Source organism: Ziziphus jujuba, chromosome 6 (assembly GCF_031755915.1).
Source record: "Ziziphus jujuba cultivar Dongzao chromosome 6, ASM3175591v1".
NCBI classification, from domain to species: domain Eukaryota; kingdom Viridiplantae; phylum Streptophyta; class Magnoliopsida; order Rosales; family Rhamnaceae; genus Ziziphus; species Ziziphus jujuba.
The window spans coordinates 15,558,950-15,576,919 of NC_083384.1; the positions used below are offsets into that span (position 1 = coordinate 15,558,950).

Sequence of the window (17,970 nt, forward strand, 5' to 3'; positions counted from 1 at the left end):
TTTTGATAAAAAATAACATAACAATATGTGACTTGTTTATAAATTATTAAGCGTTTGTAATCATAGGAGGAAAAACCAATTGTAGATTGACTCATCATTCTTTATAAAAATATTAGTAAACAAATTTGGTAAGGTAAGTATAGAATTATTGAATAAAAAATAAAAAATATAGATTTAATAATATATCAAAACTCTAATTAAAAATAAAATATATCATATATGTTAGGATTTGACGCCAGGGAATAAAATCCCACTTTTTTTAATCGATTTGATTTCCGAGCATTATTGAGGTAAAAAACTAATTTAAAATGTTATACATGAAAGTTAAAAGACCCCTGGATGCGGAAGATATTTAGTGCTTATGAACATAGTCAATTTAGATTATTATGAGTGTTAATTACTCTAACTAATATAGCATTAGTTGCATGGATGGTAGGCACCAGACCCATTAAATATTAAAAAATATTATTTGAACCGGTAATAAAATATCGTATATTAGTATTAATAAAGCTATTGTCCATAAAATATTGCATCTTACATAAAAAATTAATAATAAAAAATTAAATTGAAGGTCAGACAATGATCACGATGTTTCTTTGTCCATTAAAAGTGCCAATAACTAAGTTTATTGTTCTCCATTTGCAGATAAATTTATTTATTAGTTAATGCTTTTAATTACCATTTAATACATCGTTTTAGCCTCACACAAAACAAACATTTCTTTCAAGAGAGGTACAACTTCATCTTCGTTCGTTGGTTTATTGGGCTACCACCCGCTAAAGATTTCTTACCTGAACTTGCTCATATTTATGGCATGGAGTCAAATACATAGAACTTGAATGCTAAAGTTGGCTGACCGAGTATGAATGTAAATATAAAACTTAATTGCTGCAAAATTAGCTAATAACGAATCTCCCAGTTAATTTTCATTTGAAAGAGCCATGGGGAATAAATATATATTTTTTAATATATTGCAGAAAATAAGCAAAAACGAACCCAAAAAAAAAAAAAAAAACAGGTGCTTAAGAGGTGGTAATAGCACCATTTCGGCCATGAGCAAGCAAACACTAAATGAATAAAGAAAGAAGATTTGGAGGCTGCCTCCAATTTTGAAACTTAAGAACGTAAATTTATAAATTTCATTGGAGGCTACCTCTTAAAGCGGCAGAATTAGCTGATAAAGAATCTCTCAAAGGGTAAATACCCCATTAATATATGCAGAAAATAAAAAATAATAATAATAAAAAATAAAAATGGAGGTAATTGCGGGTGCTTAAGAGGTGATAATTGCACCATTTTGGCCAGGAACAAGCAACCATTAAATGGATCAAAAAAGGAAATTTGCACTCAAGTGGTTCACCATTTCGTGGATGCTAGTAATAGCACGTGCTTCAACTTTGCCAAGAAGCTCAACAGCTTTTGATTGATTGAACAATTAACAAAATAAATGATGAAGTGAGCTGCAAAGAAAGCTGGCTTAGCGGCTTGGAAGCAACAAGTTAAAAAGATTGAAAGCTATAGAAAGAAACTTGACATGGATTGCAAATTTGAACTATTTTTTATCATTCTTTTCCAGCACATATTTAAAAGTAAAAATCTAGACTTTGATAAACACAGGAACCGCCAAACAGAGGACAAATGATCAAGTAATCGTGTAAAACCCAGGTCCAAACAGAAGCTTGAAGGTTGAGCATCATGGTTTGTGAAGCTTGAATCCAAATACTCTAGGAACATAGCTCTGTGATGCTTTGTGTGGCTTTAGGTGTCCATAAGTCATCAGGAATAGATGAGGAAACGTGGTTCCAAAATAGGCTCCATCAATGTCTATATAGAGTTAAAGAAACTTATGAATTATTGCAAAGCAAAGCAAAGCAAATTGTCCAGATTATCATTGTGTTGCATCATGTAAAAAAGTCAAAAACCGCAAAATAGTTCTGCATTAATGATGGTTGATACCACAGAAAAGTAAACCTACACATGCTTGCTGATATATAAATCATCTGATTTTTGGCTGATCAAAAATTTAAAAAGACTCAAATAACACATAAAACTTAAAACAAGATAAATAATAAATTGTAATTCTTATGGCAAAACTTTGTCACCACCCAAAAGGAACACTGGACTTCCTGAAAATATCCTATATTTGTATAATAAAATTGTAAATCTTTAACCAAATAAAAAATATTTGATTTTGTAGCAAATGCTACAAAACCCTCAGCTGAAATGCTGAGAAATTTCCAGGACAGAGTGGTATACCTTCTCCATGAACAACAGTCATGTATAAGGAATGAGGTTTAAACTCGAGCCAAACCATACTCTTTCAAACTCTAGCCTAAAACATCTAAACGACTCATGCTAGCTTCACAAAGGAAAACAAATCAATAAAACATAAAATGAACATGAATGGCACAAAAAGACTATTAATGAGATGCATGTTGTCACTATAGTTGCTTATAGGCAGCAAGTTGCTATGCCACATGATAAAAAAGGATACTACCTTGATACTTGGATCGAGGGTAATAGATATCTTCACATCTGGGGCAGTATATTTTTACAGTGCTAGATCGCGGAATGTCTGATTGGCCAACTGGGAGACAAGGTTGTCCAGCACAGTAAACCCTTGGGCATCTCCCAAAGTCATAGTTCTTGTACTTCTCTAGCTGTAGATGTTCCAATAGTATGATTCTAGCCAGTGCCCAAATTTACAGTCATGAAAGCATGGATTTTTTTTTTTCTTTTTCTTAATACGAAATTTAGTACAAAAGCTTACCATAGCGGCCATCCCTTTGCTTGTCAAAATGTATCGAGCATGAATCAGACCATAAAGCATCTCAGCTGCAGATTCAACTAATTCATTCTGTTCCTCTGTAAACATGTCACCTGCACACGCCAACCAATTGAAATCTCAATTTCCCATCACAATATGCAAATTCCTTAACACACTGCATATCAGAATATTCAATATCAGGTTAAAAGAAAAGAAAAGTCCAACAGAAAACTTGATTATGAGAAGAAATGTCTCAGGAGTAATACTGCTAAATGATCAACAATTGCACCACCATAATATGCCTAAAAGATAATGCTTTACCAATCTAAAATATGCTTTCTATAGCTTATACACAAAACAGCTAAATAAGAATATATATGACGAGAAGTTCAAGCTCACCATGAGAAGAGTCAACATCCAATATCAGATCAAGTGCATAATCATAATATGGAACTTGGCTGCTTAATCCACAGAGGTTAAAATCATCCTGTATGTAGTCATCATCAACTTCACAAAAGAATTCATTTCCTCGAAGATTGCAAAACCATGAAATCCAGGACGTATCATCCCCATCAGAACCACTAACATCAGACTCTTCACTGTCAGTTTCAGATTCCTCTACAGTTGAGGAAGACAAGTTCCAATTAGCAAATTGAAAAAAATGGTCGCCATGTTTGGAGTGAAAACTAATAAAATCAAACTCATAAAATTTAAAGCCGTTAAAGAAGAAGCTTATACACTAAAGCAATGGCTAATTACTCCTTTGCAAGAGAGAAGAAACAGCACAACTATGCAAATACAAGCCAGTCAAAAAGTTAAATGAGCAAATATTGGATGTCTTAGTGCAGTTGTGATCATACACACTATCTACTCTGTTAAACGGATCATTTATGTAAAATATTACAACAAAGATGCAGCTTTAAATCAAAAGTAAAAGCCTCTTAAATTGAGTGGGAGATACACAGTCACGTTAAACAATCAGCAGGAATGCAACTGCATCTAATAATCTAATATCAATGAGACACAGAAAAAGAATGTACTTTATTCTCTACATTAAAAACAAAACTCAAATTTTGGATAATGACTATTATGAACAAAATGAATGCCTCCTATGAGTCAGAAGGTGTTGCAAAAGACATATGTTGGCCCATCGTTCCACATCCTTTGGATGAGAAAGTTATTGGCTGGAAGTGGTTATACAAGAAAGTCAAAGTCTGAAGGGACTATTGATTGTTACAATGCTTGTGTGGTAGCCAAAGTCTACAACCAGCAAGAGCATACCCCTCTTAGTCAAGCCCTGATTTGACACAAGCTGAAATACAAATGCCTGCTGCTTAAAAGGCTCACTTTTTCCATTTTGTTAGGAGTTCGTGTGTGACCTATGATGGGTTGGGGAAAGAGGGCATTTCCAATGCGAAGGATTCAATCCAACCACAGGTTCCCCTAGGGCTAGTTATGACTTCACTCTGGTTCTTTATTTTTCTTGACTTGCTTGTTAATAGAACTACCTTTAGGAAAGTTCATAGTATTGACTGCATGATACACAACAAAATTAAGAAACTTATGTTCAAATAATTAAAAGAAAAAAATACATTCCTCATAAGTACAGAGGAGGGGGTCCATGATATAATCAAGCTTGAATCATGATCATGACCAGAAAAAAAATAAAAAAGTTCTCTTGAATCATGAATTGTTATCATAAATCATGAACCATAAATTTTATTTTATTTTTCCTTTTTTAGTTATGTGCCTGCTGAGTCATGAATACTCTAAGAGGCTACAATTCCTTTGCATGAGGAGCTGAATTTATATATATGATGTGTTTAAATAATATAATAGCCAAAAGAAAATTAAAGGAAAAGAACAAAAATATAACTTGCACATCTCATCACATTATATTATATGAGGAATGTATTTTAATATGTTCGAAGAAACTTATTGTTCAGATAACTTGCACATCTTAGAAACTAATGACTTTTCTCTTACAATTGAAGATAATTAAAACGGTTTTGTGATGAAAATCAGCTAATGTAGCTCCCAAACATGTTATCTAATCATGTTAGCCCATAGTAGTCCCCCTCGCATTACCAAAACTCATTAATCAAATCAGTAATGCTAATAAATATGATATCTCAGTCATTACGGATACAGCTATGGGACTACTATGACTTAAAAAATAATTGTGGGAGTAAAAAGTAAAAACAAAATCAGCTAAACTAAAAATGTAAGGACACTATAAACTCCAGATCACATAAGCAAGCTTGCAACAAAACAAATCAACTAGAAGAAAGAAGAGTACATGGTACGATCACATAACAGATAGATACCAAATATAACTAATGCAATATATGGCCATTTAAGGATGTTCCAGAGATATTAATTATATGTTATTTCCCTTCGAGGACAAGCACCCCCTTTTTCATAAATTATGAGGATAGTCATTCCCTAACAGTATAAACATTTTCTTGGCTACTATGCAAAGCTTCTCTCCCATTGTCTTCTCTTCCCCACCTTCAGCATGAGTCAATTTATAAATGGACTAGTGAACCTAGAGTTCTGTATCACTGCAATGAAAATGACACTAAAAATACAAGCTTTTCTCCAAAAAGGGGAAAAAAAAAAATCATATAAATATTACACAAATGTATATTAACCCAAACGCTTATGAAACTCTCTAATCCCGACACAATAAAAAAGAAAAATTCTTTCCATAAAAGAAAAGATTTTGGATTATGGGTCTGAATGTAAAAACAAAGTTAATCGAAAAAAACACAAAAATTCACAAGGTTTTATGAACAAACACGAAATGACCCTCGAAGCTCCAACAGTATAAATACAAAACAAATAGAAATCCATATAAGACTTCCAACGAAAATGGTGAAAGGACATCCAAAAAAAGTGAATTTCCCTTTAAACAAATAGACAAAAATCGAAAAAAAAAATAATGAAAAAAAAAAAGGTGATGACCATCGGAAGCGTTGGCTTTGGCAAGAGAGGCAGAGCGAGAGTCCCTCTGATCAGGTGGAGTTTTACCCATCAGAACCGACTGAGCCGCCGTCTTATCCCTACCGTTGATTGCAACAGCCCTAGAGGTAGACGGTGAAGATCGCTCAAGTTGCTTATCTAAAGCATCGTTGATCCGCTTCCGATCAACGGAACCCATCTCCGACTTAGCCCCACCTAATCCACGCTCTCTGTACATCTCTTCCTCACCTTCTCTCACCAACTGACCTCCCAACCCAAAATTCCTCACCCAAACATCAGTCTCTAAAAACCAAGGATTAAAAAAAAAAAAAAAAAAAATCCAAATTCAAAAAAAAAAAAAAAATCCGAATAGGAAAATTTAAAAAAAAAATAGCAAAAAAGAAAAATGAAAAAGAATGAAGAAAAAGAAAACCCTAGGGCACAGGAACTGGTAACTAGAGGTTTTTGACGAATATAGAAGAAGGATTTGTAGCAAACCCCATTCACTCTCTCTCTCTCTCTCTAGAATTCGTTTTTTGGGGCTTTAACAGTGGCGACCATACATGCCGGTTAAAAAAAAAAAAAAAATCATTCGCATTCTTCATCAAAACACCAATTGTACACGTGGCTTAATCATGTTGGAATTGGGTCCACTAGTTCTGATCTTCCACGTGCTTTTGGCTGTTTTTTTGATGATGATCAGGTTATTATCGAACGGTGGATGTTAAAAATGGTATTTCATGATTGATGATGTAACTAAAAGATATTTTTAATTTTTAGTTCTGTTTTTTGGGTTGTGGGGTTTTTCTCTTTTTTGTTTCCCACTTTCTATTTTTTTTTTTTTTGGAAAAAAGAAATTGAAATATTTTCAATGGACAACAACAACAACAAAAAGAAAATTTGAATTATTCTGTACCCAATAAAATGAAAGGGACAGTGGAGGAGGGAAGGGGTGTGGAGCCCACAAAGCAGGGTCCGAAAACAAGACTGGGGAAATTGTGTTGACATTCCTCTTACAAGGACCCTCCTGAAAGTTTGGGGTCCACCAGCACATCTTTGTTCATTTGCCACGTCATCTTCCTCTTGCATTTACCACGTGCTAAGTTTTCACGTTTAGGAATTTTGCTTTTTCTGCTTGGGATTTTTGGGCATTGGGTTAGCTATTTCTTAAATGCCCAACTGCATCCATAATAAATACAAGGAAAAAAAAAAAAAAAAAGACTTAATCCCAGTATTGCAAACCTACATGGGAAGGGTTTATCAAAGAAACTAATTTCACTTGACAAAAAGCAAATGAAATTGTACTTACTTGATTTTGTAAAATTAAGGAGAGAAAGTACTGGAAAGTTGATGAATTTCATTTTTTTTTTTTTTGTGGTTTTAAAAACATTTTTTAAGGAAAAAATAAAATAGTAAAAATATCTTTGGATGTCAAAACCAATCCTAAATCCATATTAGTTAACAAATTGCTTTATTACTTTGTGTAGAGCTTTTATGTAGCTTTACTTACAATTTAATTAACAAAAAAAAAAAAAAAAAATTCCAAAGCCAATAACTATAATATTTTGTAGCTTATTCAAAACATTAGTGCATCAATATATGGATTTGAAGATTTATGAAAGTTGTAAACATTTACTTGAAGCATATGGTGAGAACCTTCTGTTTCATTCCTGTTCGAATAGCAATAGAGTTTTACTACATCTAAAAAAAATTGTATTTTATTATTTTATTATTTTATTATTTCTTTGTTAATGATTTTAAAAAGCATAATATCATATCAGGACAGAAAACATAAAGAAAAGAAAAAAAAAAAAGGAAGAAGAAGAAAGAAGCAATGGAAGATCTGAACTCTAAAAGCATGGGATCCACATGAAGCTTGTCTTTTGTGTATTTGACATAGATAACCACGATCACAGCTTTAATTGTCTATTTTTTATTTTTTATTTTTTATTTTTCACTTCTATTCGAATCTTGCTAAAATCACAAGACGAAGACTGAGAATAAAAAATTATTATATGTCACTAAGAAGACAACGAAAATCCGATTTGAAACCTTCTGGTTCAAGCCTCAATCTTCAATTAGACTAGCACTTAAAAGCTACATGTTTACAGGCATATGGCACAACATATAAGCCATCCCAAATGGTTCCCTCAAATTCTTGGGATGGACGTTTAACTAAAGACCAAGCAAGCAACTAAAACAAACCGCTGGTCAAATAACATTTACACAGAACCCAGTATGTTATATAGTTGTAATCATAAGACTGTTGAACATACGAGTATTGCCGCAAATATCAAAATGAAGCTTGAGATCTTCTTAATCTTCATCGAAGTACTTTTCCTCTGCATCATTGTTGGCTTGCCTCAGCCAGTGGTCATCTAAGGTCTCGTCATTGTCTATTTTTGAGTAGTCTATATGTTCATGGTCTTCCCCAAAAAGAAACTTCTCATGCATTATGTAGGTAAACTGATCCATCTGATCTTGCAACTCCGCAGCAGATAAAGTTGTTTCCTCGCACCTTCCTGCCATGGTGGACTGGGTACCATTGGTTCCATCGGGATGTTCTGAGAGTATCTATAAGCAACAAAGCCAAACTTTAGTGAGTTACAGAAGAACCTACTGAATATGCAGAAGCAACAGAAATCTACTAGAAATATCAATATCTAACAAGAATCTGAAACCAAATAATTAACTAAAATGAAACAAAAATAATTAACTAAAATGAAACAAAAATAATCAGCAAATTCCACAAGTAGAACAAAGAATTTTGTATCACATGGAAGACTTCATAGAGCTAACTAAAACTACCAACACATTTTCTCTCGTTATTTATCAGTTATTTTTTACCATCATGTTGAAAGCATATGTTAAGAAGTTATACTGAGTGGAGCTAACTAAAACTACCTACTCATTTTGTCTAGTTATTTATCTGTTAATTTTCACCATAATCTTGAAACCATATGTTAAGAACTTATACTAAGTGGCGTGTATGACTGAACTATACTATGTCACCAGCAACATTGTAATACATATGATATGTATAACGACCCGGCCATAAATTAATCAAGGAAACAGCTCAGTTCAAGAACAATAGCAGAGGAGGCAATCTGAAAACCAAAAAAAGATAAATAGCCAAACATGGGATTCTCGTTATCATTCCCCAACTTTGATCATTAACACATGCTTGAGAAATCAGCTCAGAGGCCAAAATCTAAAATCCATAAAAAGAATGCAGAAAATAATCATAGCACTTTTATTAAACATTCGTGAGCATATATATCATATGTGTGCACGTGAAGGCATTGAATGTTACCTTTGCAGAGTCTGCACCTCCATTTGCCTCCCTAGTTTCTTCCTCCTCCTCCTCTTCCTCTTCCTCTTCCTCTTCCTCTTCCTCTTCCTCTTCTTCTTCTTGATGTCTTTCACCACCAACCCATTCCCTCTCATCCACACCCAACCTCTGTTGCTCTCCTCTAATCTTCGATATCAAAATAGCTTCTTCTGACCTCCTCAACAAAGTCTCTGACCACCTCTCCCCTGGTCTAGCCATACTCCTCCCACTCAAATCCTGAAATTTCCCCACATACTCATGATGCAAATATGGTTCTCTATCCCTCATTGCATCCTCAGAGAAGTATTGCCCATCAAATATCAGCTTATCCAGGTAAGCACGTCTCCTGTTTTTAACCGTTACTGACCTCGAACGCAACTCGTCCGATGTCGGACTCATTATGCTTCTTAGATGCTTCAAATGCCAATTAATCTCATAATTGTCATTGAGAATATCGAATTCCCGGAGCTCATCAGAGGTCAATTTTGAACCGTAGCGTTCTACAAACCATTAATTCAAGAAAAAGGGTAACCATTAAATTCAGCAAATTATTCTAAAAAACAACAAGATTCACATCGAAAAAGGAAAAAAAAAATAGAAAATTCCAGGATGTTCTGTTTTGACTCCACAAAAGTGCCTCTATCAATCATAAATATTATACAGCTAGAGATACTAGAACTATGAAAGGTCCAGTCAATTGGGTACGCTAATACTACTCTAAGAAACGCCAAAATTCACATTTCATACTCAAATTTCTCAGCATCCAAGAAAAAACTAAAGCATTAAATATATTATACAAAAAAAAAAATTATGGCCCTCAAGTAGGGTCGAAAAACCTAGCCACATGTAATTGGTTTTTGTTGGAAGATAAAACATGGATATTCATGAACACGGAAAGAGAGAGAGAGAGAGAGAGAAAGGTACCCAAGAAAACGGCAACGTCGCGGTGGAGGAGGTCGAGGAGGAGGGACTTGCGTTGGGGAGGGTTGGTGGCGAAGGAAAGGAGGGCTCGAGGGAAGTAGAGGTCCTCCATTAACGACAATCTCTCCGCTATGCTTTCCATGCCTTCCCTTCTCACCTCTTTGCTTTCTCTCACCACGCTCTCCATCTCTCTCTATCTCTCTCTTCTTCTTTCTCCTTCTTACTCTGTCTGCCTCTCGGTCTCTACCCAGCTACGCATAACACCAACAAATCCAATTTCAGAGCCTTTCGGCCAAAAATAAATCCAATTTCAAAGTCGGTGAAATTCCGATGTAGTTGAGGATAGTGGCTTCTGTGCACGTGAGTATCACGTGATACTTACATATATTTGTCGGTTGGGTTAAGAATTTTCTCTTTCTTTAAAAAAAAAAAAAGATTATAATTCTGCATTGAATAATAGCTTTTTACACTTCCCACTGTGTATTATTATTAACTATTACCAAAATATTATATGTACATAATCTATTATTTTTCTTTTTTGTTTTGGGAAAAAAGCCCAAGGGCTTCCGTTCTTATGAGAGGAGCCTAGGAGCTGAGAGTATCGGATTCCATTTTTTAACAGAAAATTTTCATATATATAATATATATAAATATATATATATATAAATTATATATTTATATATATATATATATATATTTATTATATTAGCTTCAATATTTCAATATTTCAATATCAATAATCTTATGGACACTAACTTGCTCAACATTTTTTTATTTTATTTTTAATTTTATGTTGTCCGCCAATTTGTTATTAAGTGATGTAGAAAAAAAATAATATATTCATATCTAGTCTATATTATTTCTTTAATTAATAAAACAATATTATTTAGTAAACACTTTGATTCCTACTCTATAATTATTTAAAAATGTTATGTACAAACATTAAAACTGAAGAAATATCAGTAGAAAAGAAAATAATTTTTGCCTAATGCTAGCTGTTCCTAAGGTATTTATTTTATTTTATTTATTTTATTTTTTTGGGCAAAATCTTGGAATGGAAAATTCGAATCCAAGCTTTCAGTCTATTAAATAGTGGTTTTTGACACTTGGCGACCCTGATATGAATTATTAATATGAAAATCTAATGCTAATCCACAAGAGCATGAATTTGAAAAGGTTTTAGAGTCGAGTCCAAACTCAGGTAACAGGCTGTTGACCAGAAAAATAGAACCTATAACATTTTACATTTCAGTGTATTCGCCGGATTGAATGACAGAAAATCAAAGAGCCAAGAGAACCTCTTGGGCTAATTTTTTTACATTTAGGTTATTTCTTTCCATTCCCTTTCCTTGGTGGTTTTTAATTTTTTTAATTTTCTTTTTTCCTTGAACCACACATCATATACAAAAGAAAAAAGGGAAAATCTTTAATTATCTTTTCTCCATCAGTAAACCAAAATGTATTGCAAAAAAGTATAATGTAATTCTCATCGTTAACAAGTTTTCAACAAGAATGAGGGGTGTTGGTTTTACATATTATGTGATAATGTGTTTTCTCTGTGTCAAAATTACAACTTTGAAAATAACAAAATTTTTATCATATAACCTTTACCCCCTTCTAGCTTGTCAATGTATATAGAAATAAAAAGTAAAAAAATATTATCTATTTGAAATATTACTAGTTTACAATTGCTCAACGTGGTTAGTGATTGCTTCTGGGCAACATTGGGCATGTAGAAGCTCCAAACGAGTGAAAGGATGAGCAAACTGCAATATGTAATCTTCATCTGAAACCCACACCAATCATAGTTTATATTAATCATATATAATACTAACTTTTATTTTTTCTAATTGTTGACAGAATTTGGCTGCCAAACCAATATAATAAATTACTTTGCAATTAAATATAATCTTTCTTTTCATCTATCTACCACTCAGCAGCCAAAATGGAGAGGCAAAAGGGGAATAGAGGTTAACAAACTTACTCTCTTTAACTGTTCCATAGAGCCAGCACAGCACCTCATCAGCGAATGCTAAGCAGACTCCTCCCTGTCAACCAGTTCATTGAAACCAGGTTCATCCAATTGTAACTTTTGTTCGGTAGTAAAAGTGAAAATGCAGAACTTAAATATCACCCAAGTAATTATGCTGTGCATGTGACAATTCATACAAGGTCATGATAATCTAGTTTATAGAATCAATCATACAAAGTCCTTTCCTTTATTTCATTTCTTCACAGAAAGTGGGTGTAGGTGGTTTTATGAAAAAATATGAAAGAAGGGATGGGATTAAATTCCCCAAAGAGAACAAGTGTAGTCCATACAGTTGCATTTGCCCTTGTTTCTTAGAGAGATATCTCAACTAGAGAAATATTAAAATAATGAAACAGAAATGACAAGCACACAAAACAAAGAAAGAAAGAAAGAAGGTAAGGTTAGTGACCATGAATTTTTCAGCTTAATAAATTTACCTGCCAATAGTTCTTCATTTTCACTCTCTGCGTTATGTCTTTGGTTCTTAATCTCTCTGTCCGAACAAGCTTGCCCCTATCATCTCTGTGTCAAAACAAGAAACTTTAAAATGAGGTCAATAATATAAAAGAGTAGCAATGTTCTTGCTTTCTCTTAATCTCACACCTTAAACAAATTTGTAAATAAATGACTACCAACTTATTTCCCATGTGCAAGAAGCACATCTAGTGAAAACTTGGAATTTTTGAATAAACAGCAGAACATACCTGAATCCAATGACAATATAGGGAACACCTGCTAAGAATGATTGTATCTGTGGCAACAAAAAAGAACAAAGGCAAGTCAATTCTAATATATTAACAGACAAAACTATAAGCGACCCGAAAAAAAAAAAAAAACAACAACACGGCAAAACTAAATTCATTGATAACATTGTTATCACAAAATAAATATGTATTAACAAGAAACACAAGTGCTAATAGAGCATCGGGAAAAAGTATTAATGAATCTGGAACACTGAAATCCTATTAGTTCACAAAACCTTGCCTTTACTTTCTTTTTCTGTGAACAACCATTCATTTAATATTTTCATTTAAATTATCATTATTAATAGCCACCATTCATATCCTCAGCTCGTACTTCTAAATGTGCAAATGCTGACTCATTCAATTCTAAACATGCAAATGCTAGCTGAAGTATGTAGAAATGCACAAACAACTACATAAGCAAATATCAAATGTATATAAGTGCAGATGCAATTCCCAGCATCATAGTACAAAATAAATGTACCCAAAATTTGAGAAGTTTCTCTCTCTCATATCTTTCTTCAGTATGATAATCCAGCTGCCAAAAAGAAACAAGAAATTTGCAGGTTACCAAGGCATAAACACAGACAAGAAATTAAAAACCTAAAGAACAAAGAAAATGTAGCAAGGTATAGATAATAGACAGGTTTGGCAACCTCACGACTCGTCTTTAGCTCCACATAAAACCTCCTTCCATCATCAGTTGAATCACAGCAATCCATCTCAGCACCCATCAGAATACGATGAGCCCCTAATTTGGTTTTAATCACAGAACAGTATTCAACATTAGCATCAACGTGATGTATGCCTTCCCCATCAGCTCTTCTTGGATCTTCAGTGGCGAGGGTCTCAAAACAATATCCCCAATAACACCTGCGTTGAAAGGACAAGATTAGTAAATCACCATTAATTTGTGGTTAGACCTAGAAGTAACAATGGAAATAGTGCATTACACAATATTAATGACAGCACCTCTTAAATGCAGTACACCAAGAGATTACCAAAAGTATAGCTTTAAATTTAAGATTATGATAACAAAAGCTCCTGAACTTAAAATTGTCAAATTCAAAAGATACTAACAAATAGAGCTAAATCATTCATTAAATTCATACCTTCATCTTCTCAGAATTTTTATTTAAATCCTTCAAAGCATTTTCTTCCAGAACTTTATTGAAAAAATCAATAAAACTTATAACATCACTCACTCACCCTTGTCAAAAATATAAAACAAGCAAACTATCAGAAGTAACAAAATGTGGAGGTCTGATACCTTCGACGATCCAAATCACTTTGAGGTCTTTCTGGTAGCTTATGCACATCAAGATAGACAACACCTTTCCTTTTATGCACCCCCATTTCCCAAGGTTCATTTCGAATATAAGCAGTGGCCAGTATCTACAGAAAAAACAGAAGTATTAGAAGATGTTGTCATCCAAATTTATAAACAGTGATGGACAAAATGGAGTTTGAGAATAAGTAGATTAAACATCCAGTTTTATAGTTCTAGAATGTCCTGGCTCTTCTATGTTCCTTTTGAAGAAAGCTACATTATCAGATTTGTCAATTATATCAGTCTTTTACATGAAAATCCATATAACTGGGCATACGTGTACAATAGCAAATTTTTTTATCAGTATCTAGACTATCCCCTAAAATCAGCCATCCAACTCACATTAATTAATTTGTTTTTCATTTAACAAGCTTAAAGATCCTTTCTCTATCATCATTAGAAAAACAACCATAAAGCCAAACTACAACAAACAAACGTGGTTTATGCAAAATATCCACCCAACTTACGAAAGAAAATTTACTTGTAAAAACTAACACAAAAGAAGCAGTGTTTACCTTATTAAGGTTGTTCCTGAAAGTCTGTCAAAAACAGGAGGGGGAAAAACTTTCAAGTCAATAACCTAGAGAAAAAATTACTAAAATATGAAAACAAGAAGTCTAGTTTGTTTCGCACCACAAAATGAATGTTCTGAAGAGGAATTTTTTTGTCTCTTATGCAGGAAAGAAGGTCACCAAAACCCTGAGAGCCCAGTTCTGGTTTAGATAAAAAAAGAAACACAGAATTGCCAGCAAACATCAGCACCTCATACACATAATCCCAATGAAATGCATACTAAAGATAAGGATCAATATCTTTGCATTTCTTATTAACAAAATAGATGGGAGTAATAAACCAGAAAGACTATTTACCTTTTTTCTCAATAAAAGTATCATAACCATCATTGAGATCGGTTCCAATGTCTTCAGTAATAAAACGCTTGAAAAGCCGCTGAATGTTGAGGTAACAATGTGGAGTTCAGAATAGGCATAATTATACAGAAAAAAATACATGTCAGGATAACAAAAAAACAAAGAGTACTTTATGAAGAAAGCCAGCTCCAGAAATCTTACCAAGCTTCGATCATCAAAGTAGACATCTCCACCTTCTACCCGACTATAGCATGCAAGCTCACATGGCTAGTTGATAAATTTAGTAGGTTAGCAAATATTCAGATAAAATTTGAGGAATGTAGAGTTTACAGGGCACAGACTACAAGATTCAAATAAATAATGTGAAATATATAATTTACAAGACAGACTCTAGATGCCATTGTCATGGTCCACCAACACCTTACAAACATTCAGGCTAAAGTGCATGATAGTAAGGGAAATTAATTGCTATATCAATGAGATCTTAAACATGAAAATCCACCATGCCCATAACTAGCATATCTAATTGGTACTTCTAGCATCAGCCATCTAATGAAATAATTCAAAATGGGAATAGGTGCAAACATCTATCTAACAATAAAATATAAGATAGCTACATAATTTTTTCGGTATACTAGAAGATCAAGCTTGAAATACTTAAAGTGATTATAAAGGAAAGAAATGAAAGAAAGAACACAGAAATAAGGACATTTTACTTACTTCCTGAAAAGCAATGCATTTTCTTGACAATGTTTCCTCACTTTTTGATAGCTTTAGTTCTGAAACAAAGCGTTCATCATGACGACCATTTGGAAACTTTGGGCCATAACCAAAGCCATGCCTCCCTGGATAGGGCCCAGGTCGAGGGAGGAGGCCAGCTCCTCTATCATTGTGATGCCCGGATTGCCAACGACCACGTCCGAAACCCCCTCTGGTTGGATTGTTAGTATTGCGAATCACAGGCAATACTGGAAGATGTAGTGTAATCAGTTTGAAGGGGGAAAAGAAATAAAAAATTTCTGGCGCAAGAAAGGTCTTACGAAGCATGGTAAACTTGAAGAATTATGCACATAACATTATACCATTATTTTGAAATATCACATGCCTACGAAAAGTCATTTTATGCTATAGCCTTATTCATCTAATCAATCTAAGGCCACACACAACAAAACCTAAAGCAAAGAAAAGAAACACTTGTTCTTCCCATGTTACAAAATATTGTACTGCTACTCACGAGTTATAGAAAAGGAAGAAAAATCCTGACATATTACATGGACATAGTTTTGACTTTAAGACCATATCAAAGTTCAGTTCACTATTGACTACTGTTAGATGTTTTCAAGCGTTTTTAACAGCACAAACAGAGTGACTTTTATTCGAGCTTACCAGTTGCACTTACATAACTTTTATCCTAAATGGAGCAGATACACATTAAAGGTTTATAGCAGACAAATAGAAATTTTCTCAGAGACTTGCCAAATAAAACCAACAATTGTGACTTTCCCTAGCTGTAAATTATAGAACTTTATATGTCATAACAGAACCGATGAATAATATAGTTCAGTTTCAATACAAGTATTTGCAGTGGCATTTCAGAACTCAAAATACAGCATAGGAATTCTTGTTTTTAGACTTCTAATTGAAACCTACTACTAAGTAATCAATAATCATATATATATATATATATATATTTTTTTTTTTTTAAATTTCACTTCTCATACATTCTTAATATAGATAAATGTCCTTTCCACAAATTCAGCTTTTCAATGCAAAAGAAACACCAAAATAACAAAAACGTTATTGATAGAAAGGAAAAAATTACGCAAATAGGTAAAGATTTAGAGGAAAATAGATTTCATACAAGTAGCGTAAGGGCATGCCGACAAACCTCTCTATCCTAATCCACCCTAATAAGCAAAAATGAATATCACAGTGCCAAAATATTCAGCAAAATAACTAATTTGGGTAATCCAATATTCTCATCCATACAACAAAATAAACAACCATAAAAACAAAATTGCATAATACCCACTAAAGAAAAACCCAAATGAAAAATTACCCGGAATAAGGAAAGGACTGGTAGCATGGGTTTTACAGTAATCCTCATTATCAGAGCCAAATAGATCCTTCTCTTCGTACCCAAAATGACTACTACCGTAGTTGTTGTTATTGTCTACCTCTTCGCCATTCTCTTCACCTTCTGGTTCTCCTCCACCACTGCTGGCACTTCCACTGCCTGCGCTGCTGGCCGTGTCGCCTCCATCGCTGCCGTTGGATGAAGAAGAAGCCGAGGAAGACGAGGACGAGGATGCAGAGGAGGAAGATGACCGAGATGACGGTGAAGAAGAACGATTCCCATCTGGGTTGCGTTGGTTGTGGTGGTGGTGGGTTTGTTTGCCTTGGTCGTCGTCTTCGTACTCTTCTTCTCCGCCGAAGATATCTACGTCTTGTTCTGAGAAATCCATTCGATTCCTACGCAAAAATCTTGGTGGGTTTTGCCTGAATCATATGATTATTAACATTGTGAATTGTTTTGCAGCGTATTATGGTAGCTTAAAATTTGCGAGACTGGATGGAATATGACTCGGAATGAAACTCAGTTGGAACTGAGTGCAAAACTTCATGCGAGTCAGTCCGATCGGACACCGAACGCTCCATATGGTTGTGTGGGCTTACATTCTTTCTTCCCCGGGGTTCATATCCTGGGCCACTGGGCTAGCCCAATAGCTTATAGTCAATGAGGGAAACTTTAGGTTATTATTATTATTTTTTGACTTGAATATGATTCAATTATTCAGAGTAAAATATTATAAATCTCGCATTTGATTTTAAAATGTTATCATATTTCTCTTTTTTTATTGTTTATTTATATCTTTAAATTAATATTATTCATATTTTTTTTTTTATAAAGGTACTAATTGTAATTTTTAAAATATAAAAGAATAAGTTATAATTAGTGTAAATTTTAAAGGGTCTACATCAAATATACCCTTAATTTTTCAACTTTATATAC

General features: G+C 33.7%; 3 protein-coding genes across 5 annotated transcripts; all 3 read right to left on the reverse strand.

The window, feature by feature from the left end:
* Nucleotides 1-1,520: 1,520 nt before the first annotated feature.
* LOC107408095 (casein kinase II subunit beta-2) lies at nucleotides 1,521-6,284 on the reverse strand. Of its 3 annotated transcripts, XM_025069925.3 has the most exons (6): nucleotides 6,165-6,278; nucleotides 5,735-6,034; nucleotides 3,167-3,385; nucleotides 2,771-2,880; nucleotides 2,495-2,660; nucleotides 1,521-1,824 (listed from the first exon to the last, which is right to left on the reverse strand). In XM_025069925.3, exons 2-6 carry the CDS (start codon nucleotides 5,967-5,969, stop codon nucleotides 1,694-1,696), a joined length of 861 nt encoding a protein of 286 aa, XP_024925693.1. In that variant the 5' UTR covers nucleotides 5,970-6,034; nucleotides 6,165-6,278; the 3' UTR covers nucleotides 1,521-1,693. The 3 variants fall into 3 exon arrangements, with proteins under 3 accessions (XP_024925693.1, XP_015870944.1, XP_015870945.1); XM_016015458.4 differs by having other exon boundaries at nucleotides 5,735-6,284; XM_016015459.4 differs by having other exon boundaries at nucleotides 2,498-2,660; nucleotides 5,735-6,283.
* A 1,442-nt stretch (nucleotides 6,285-7,726) lies between these two features.
* LOC107406665 (uncharacterized) lies at nucleotides 7,727-10,322 on the reverse strand. The gene is made up of 3 exons (XM_016013831.4): nucleotides 9,987-10,322; nucleotides 9,045-9,562; nucleotides 7,727-8,305 (listed from the first exon to the last, which is right to left on the reverse strand). Exons 1-3 carry the CDS (start codon nucleotides 10,168-10,170, stop codon nucleotides 8,048-8,050), a joined length of 960 nt encoding a protein of 319 aa, XP_015869317.2. The 5' UTR covers nucleotides 10,171-10,322; the 3' UTR covers nucleotides 7,727-8,047.
* A 1,121-nt stretch (nucleotides 10,323-11,443) lies between these two features.
* Nucleotides 11,444-17,614, reverse strand: LOC107430406 (NAD-capped RNA hydrolase DXO1). Its single transcript, XM_048464266.2, has 13 exons — nucleotides 17,017-17,614; nucleotides 15,678-15,925; nucleotides 15,159-15,224; nucleotides 14,958-15,036; nucleotides 14,722-14,801; nucleotides 14,604-14,627; nucleotides 14,029-14,153; nucleotides 13,415-13,631; nucleotides 13,243-13,296; nucleotides 12,720-12,766; nucleotides 12,453-12,537; nucleotides 11,968-12,031; nucleotides 11,444-11,769 (listed from the first exon to the last, which is right to left on the reverse strand). The coding sequence occupies exons 1-13, from the start codon at nucleotides 17,420-17,422 to the stop codon at nucleotides 11,666-11,668; spliced, it is 1,599 nt and encodes a 532-aa protein (XP_048320223.1). The 5' UTR covers nucleotides 17,423-17,614; the 3' UTR covers nucleotides 11,444-11,665.
* Between the last annotated feature and the right edge of the window lie 356 nt (nucleotides 17,615-17,970).